The following is a 6,000-nucleotide window of genomic DNA, read 5'->3' as shown; positions in this document are numbered from 1 at the left end:
ACCTTTTAATTGTTTTTGTTTTTTTTGTCTTTTGTTTGAGAAACATTGAAAGAAATGTGACCTTGTTAAAAATTTGTCACATGCTAGGAAACCCGTCAAATGTGATAATATGGGAAACAAAGAGTACACTTACATTTGCCTCGTTGTTAACATGTAGCTTCGTTTCCATGTTGGTAGTAACACTCAATAACTGTCTCGGAGGCACCGGTTTGAACAGCGTAAAATAGTTAATTTACACAGGATTTTTACTCTAAAATCACTTATTTGAATATCAAAAATGATTCATTTCGTTTGTTTGTAAAACCTTCCTTTAACAATCTCTTACTGGTGGAAAGAGCAACCTTGGATATCACCTTTATAGTGGAGAGGATTCAAGTAACATAGATATGTTGACAAACTGATATATTTGGAAAGTAAGAAACTTTTTTGAGTGAGAGATTAGATCACTTTTATTACCAAGATAAAATGTAATTGAGTGTATTTACGGCTATGAATATACTCTCTGAAATCGTCCACAACAATTCAGACTTACAATAAAGGTATTTTTCCATAAATCATATCCATACTAGGGCAAAAAATTAAATCAAGATAAACATTTGTTGATATTCATCCAGTAGTCTAAAATAAGGGTTTATTGAATGCTTACAAGTCATATTTCTCAGTTGAACAGCGAATTTTTGGTTGTGTGCTTTTCAAAACAGAGCCTTTTTGAATGGAGTGTCGAAAGTAATCAGGGATTGCTTTGGATTTTCCTCACTCCGCTTTACGATTGGTGCAAAGAACTCGCACCACTCTCTCAACCAATCAGATGCAAACCTAAAGCCAATCACGACTTAGACACCCGCGTTTTCCCGCGCTTTGGGCAATTTGCGTGGTTTTACTTTGAGTTCTCTAATCTTCTGATTGATTGTTGTGATAACTTTGGTTTTCGGTTTACGACACTCAATAGAAAAACGCTCTATGAGACAGTTATCATCTACTGCTAGAAACTTACATCTTTCAGACAGCAACAACCTAAAATTGACCATCTTTTCAGAGAAGATATTTGCACATTCAAAAACTGGCTACCTAACTCATTCTCCTCTTACTAATAAGAAAGACAGTATCTGTTACTTTCGCGTGGCGTTTTTTACTTCGACTATTATTCGGGAAAATGATTAGAATCCTCAGTGGATTTTTTAAAATTTTTTTTTTTAAAAATCTCTTAAAACACTTATAGGCCAAAACATATCCTTCCTGCTTAAGTTTTTTAGTTTCCGTCAGCCACCACCTCATCCCTATCAGAAGAAAAATATAACATTGTTAATGATTAAAGCATAGATATATATCTTCAAATGCAGTTCTGGAACTTCTAAGTCTTCCATGTAATAGTCTGAGAATTTTCCAGGTGATTGTCTGAAGTAACTCGGGTTTGCCTCGGTTGCGCCAATTTCCTAACTCACCAAATTATCAAATTCTCAGGTAGTTCGCCTGTTTGCTTTGAGTTGTCCTGGGTTGCCTGTGATATTTCAGTCCTTTGTTCTGATTGGCCATTGTACTACTTAGTTCGCTTTTTGTTTTACCACTCTCGATCGAAATGCGCACTATTGTTACAAATAAAATTAACTATTCTTATCAATTTTGGGTCTCATCGTCGATTGTCTTTTAAGTATCAAAGTTTATGTAATCGAGTGTACAGCAAGGAGGACCAGAGTAAACATTTCTACCAAAAATGCCACAATTCTCAGTATTTTTAAATTAGATATTTACCGATCATCGTATATTTTGTTCACTGCATAGTTTAATTCATTGGTTCCCCTGCAAAGCAGAAAGAAAGAATGGATAGCGTACGTGAATAACCGAGATGATGATTCTTAAAAAAGCAGGTTTACAACCAACAGAATACCAAATCAATCAGCAACAGTATTCGTTTGAGGAGTAAAACATGATGACTAAAAAATCATCTCTTACATATTGAGAATTATGCAGTAAGTAATCTGGACATCATAAGATGACTTAATTTTTGTGAAGATCAAAGTCCTAAAAAGATCTGGAATACAACAGTTAAATTAATGGTCGATGAGTCAGTGCACTAAAATGTATTTGGTTTAGACGTTTGTCTTTACAAACAAAGAAACAAAAAAAAACTAAATGCGATTTGTACTCACGTCTGAAATGCAACTGTGTTGCTGTCCACATTCTTTTGACCTCTCCTATTTAAAAACAAATTTAGTGGTTGACATCAAAGGAAAAGAAGAAGAAGGAAGGGTCATATCTTCATGATATGTTAATATCATTCGAACATCTAAGAGCATTTTACTAAATTAACCCTACCCATTTTTACGGTTCCATGATATGGAAATTTTTACATTCGTTAGACATAGTAGGTCTTCCCGTCAAGTAGTTTTTTCTCACCTTTTCCAGTGAAAGAATACACCCAATGCTACGACGGCGATTAAAATGATTACCAAGGGTAACACCACAGCAGGCACGTTTACGCCTATCAAAGAATGAAAAGCATTCGTCTGTAAAACTACCGAGTGGAGGGAATTGGTTTTCCTCATATCTCAAAAAGAAAGAGCTAGTGAGAAAGATTTTTTCGTCATGCCACAAAAATAAGATAGGGAGGTATTATCAGACCTCTTGACCCTAACCTGCTCGATTTTTTAGCCCACCTTAATCATCTTGAAAAATGCTATACACAGTATATTCGTGTTTCTCGAACGCATGTAATTTGTCTGCACTGAGGTGTATTTTTCCTCGAGACTGACTCGGATCAACCTTTCTGCTGGCTAAAATTCTGTAACTATGGGCTTAAAGGCGACAAAAAAAACTACAAAGTCCACTTCGACAAAATTACGGTAGGGTGATGACCCTAGATGATAAAGGAAACAGATACTAAGCTACTTAGTAACATCAGAAACCTAGGCAAGCTCTTGGGCCGGTGTTGAAAAAAAAAAAGAAGAAATTTTGGCTTTTTGGCCAAGTCAACCTTGGTCTCCATAATGACCACTCGGTAAGAGCACTTCCTGCTTTCCAACGCTTTTATACATATAACTACACAAGGTTCAACCTTTACGATGATTCAACCTGGGTTTTTCCCCAACCAGGTGTGATGTAAAGAGGCTCATATAGTTCCAGCCGTAACTATCTATTTAACTTCGTCCAATGCCACTTTAGCTTAACCATTTGCATGGTCTTTGTGCAATCACAGTCAACTAGATCCTTTGCTGACTTTTTCTACGTAAGTCCAACCCTTTTTTTAAAATCAGCTTAAATCAACTTAAGAAACATAACACGATGATGATTAAATTGGTAAACCCCTGAACAAGAGTAGGTGAGATAAATATGAATTATGCTGCCCAGTTTCTATAATTTACTCTGCGGTGATTGTTGGGTCGCCACAAACGACGCGTTAGGTTCTTTTAAGGCGTCGGATGACGAGACAACACAACAATTAGAAAACAGTTTCAGCGGCACCTTCTGTTTTCCTGTTTCCCTGTTGCGCTCCGAGTATTCCCCCTTCTTTGTCTTTGTTAGCATCTGTCGTCATTTCTGACGGTGGTACAGTTGGTGAACCGGTAAACACTAGGAGGTCAAATAAAGTTTCAAATTCCGGTTTCTGTTTCTCCTCTAAGTAAATAAATCGAAACATGCACAAGAACTCGCCGTAACAGCACGACGCCAGGGGAACCTAATGAAATGAAGACTAATTCGAGCAAACTTTTCTCATCGCAAAACAAATATATATGAAAGGGAGGAATAAGATGATTGTTATTATATCCTGTTTAGAATCACTGGCGATCCTCTCACACTGACTGGTTCTCAGCAATATCGAGTATACAAGATTCACACTATATTTTTCCTCTCATGAAAAACTAAAACAGAAAAACTAGTCTGTCAAGGCTTGCAAAGTGGGCTGCAAAAAATCAAATTGCAGAAAAAAAGTGATGTAAGAAATGCGAAAGAGGAACAATTAACTGTCGTGTAATGTAATTTTGGTCTAAAATCATAATCAGTGATTTTTAATCGATCACATGCTGTCCGCTCGTTGGATTTGAACTCCAGTCTATTCAGTTACCTTTATGAAATTGAGCGCATTTTGAAATTGACTAGCAGACGTATTAGCTATAGCACACTCTATCAGGTATCGCACCCAATGTGTCTCCATAGGCAGAAGCGGTTACTATACCTGAGCAGCCGTAGATTTCCACCCTCATCGATATATGATTGTGCCACTCAACAGGCATCAGGCGAATGTAACGTGCTGTTATTGGTGGAATGAGCACATTTTTTACAACTGTGTCACTGTCCTGATTTCCATAAAATACCTGATGTTGAGACAGTAAAGACTTAAAACGGAAGCCAAAAATAGTCAGTTTCCTGGGTAACGTTCTGGTGCATAAGGCTCATAGAAGAAATCTTACGTTTTGGTATAGCATTGTATGGCCTACAGTTAACTGCTGTACATAAAATAAGCACTTAAGTCAAAATGGGTCAGGCAGCTAACCTCTCTGCTCTCTTCAGCAGTAATCATACCTTTGCTGAACTGTCTTCCGTTGCATTATAAAATTCAAAAGTCACTCCGTCCCTGCTATACTGTATGCGGTATTTGGACACCCAATGGTTGTTCCCATTCATCCCCTGAGTCGCAACACCTGTCACTCGAGAGTTATCACCGATATCCACTTGAAGCCACTGATTGAAGTTATTTCTCATGGCTGACCACCCCCCTCCCTTGTTCCCGTCTGCTTTCGAATTTAACCTTGCCTCCTTTGCGCCATGATCCTCATCCATTTGGGAGGATACCCTTAGGTTGGCATCAGATATTTCTTTATTCTCCACACCAAGTGCTGCAGCACATCCTGTGTTTGAAAAAATATATATTGTTTTAAAAGTTAATATTTTGGATCGTTTCAATATAGCAACACATTCGAGTAACCTTCCAACAATAAGATTCTGCTTAGTTAGTTTAACTGCTTGGATTGCTTCATTTCATCACGTAAGGGACCATTCTGTAAAATTAATTGCGTTTTTTTGCCAAATAACCTATTTATAAAATGAATAGTTCTAATTGTTTCTTTAAAGCACCTGGACAGCCATAGATCTCTATCCTCATTGAGATATGATTGTGCCACTCCACTGGTATAAGCCGTATAAACCTTGTTGTGATTGGTGGGCTCAAAATGCTGTTAACCACTGCCTCGCTGTTTTGATTTCCAGTGAAAACCTTTAAGACAATTACAAGGAAAACTGTTGTTATCTTGCATGCGAAAAATTTCTATTCCATGTTTATGCTAGATGACAAATTTGTCACAAAAAAGGAGTGTTCTTGATATGAATTATAATCAGTCTGATTGTGGAGCTGAGTTTATCTCATCCATTTTTGTCACAGTAAGGAAAACAAGCACAATATTCGTTTCTCAAGGTGTACTTTTTTCAAGGCTTAGCCACTAAAGTTATCAGGAGGACCACCTTTCTTAAGTTGCAGACGAGTAGTCTTAAAATGATTTAACATACCCTCGCTACGCTGGCATTTGATGGTTTGTACACCTGGAAGCCCTGGCCATCCTCACCGTACTCCACCTTATACTTGGTCACCCACTGGTCGTGCCCATTCCTTCCTTGAGTGGCCAAACGTGTCACACGTGTGTAAGTACCAAGATCTACTTGAAGCCATTGGTTAGCATCATTTGCGAGAGATGACCAACCTCCCCCAGAGCCACCGTCCGCTTTATAATTTAACCTGGCCTGACTTGCAGGGCTTTTTTCATCCAAAATCGAGGATGCAGTTATCTTTGAGTCAGCGATATTTCCGCTTTCCATCCCAAGAGGTGTGTTGCAGTCTACAAGATGTAAATCAAGAATCAGGAAGAAAATGTAGTTTCCTTTGAGGGAATGGTCAGATCTAATTTAAATAGCTACCGATAATAAACACTGACACTGGTCGAATTGATTTTTTTTCAACTTAGCAGACACGTATTGCTGTGGCCTTTTTCATAATCAGGAAAAAACAAAAAC

At 37.8% G+C, this 6,000-nt stretch overlaps 1 protein-coding gene across 1 annotated transcript in view; it reads right to left on the bottom strand.

Annotated features, from left to right (window-relative positions):
• Window positions 1–433: 433 nt before the first annotated feature.
• The window catches only part of LOC113665658 (uncharacterized), a 72,763-nt gene continuing 67,196 nt past the window's right edge, over window positions 434–6,000 (bottom strand). The window contains exons 31-39 of the mRNA XM_089198916.1: window positions 5,500–5,825; window positions 5,071–5,209; window positions 4,519–4,844; window positions 4,172–4,310; window positions 3,460–3,567; window positions 2,395–2,479; window positions 2,148–2,192; window positions 1,750–1,797; window positions 434–1,277 (exon numbers count right to left, since the gene is read on the bottom strand). Of these exons, the coding sequence (XP_089055042.1) occupies window positions 1,250–1,277; window positions 1,750–1,797; window positions 2,148–2,192; window positions 2,395–2,479; window positions 3,460–3,567; window positions 4,172–4,310; window positions 4,519–4,844; window positions 5,071–5,209; window positions 5,500–5,825 (1,244 nt within the window). The 3' untranslated portion in view covers window positions 434–1,249. The remainder of the gene's footprint in view (window positions 1,278–1,749; window positions 1,798–2,147; window positions 2,193–2,394; window positions 2,480–3,459; window positions 3,568–4,171; window positions 4,311–4,518; window positions 4,845–5,070; window positions 5,210–5,499; window positions 5,826–6,000) is intronic.

Source organism: Pocillopora damicornis, chromosome 3 (assembly GCF_964200805.1).
Source record: "Pocillopora damicornis chromosome 3, jaPocDami1.2, whole genome shotgun sequence".
NCBI classification, from domain to species: domain Eukaryota; kingdom Metazoa; phylum Cnidaria; class Anthozoa; order Scleractinia; family Pocilloporidae; genus Pocillopora; species Pocillopora damicornis.
Note: the sequence above shows the minus strand (reverse complement) of the source record. Positions and strands in the feature narration are given on the sequence as shown.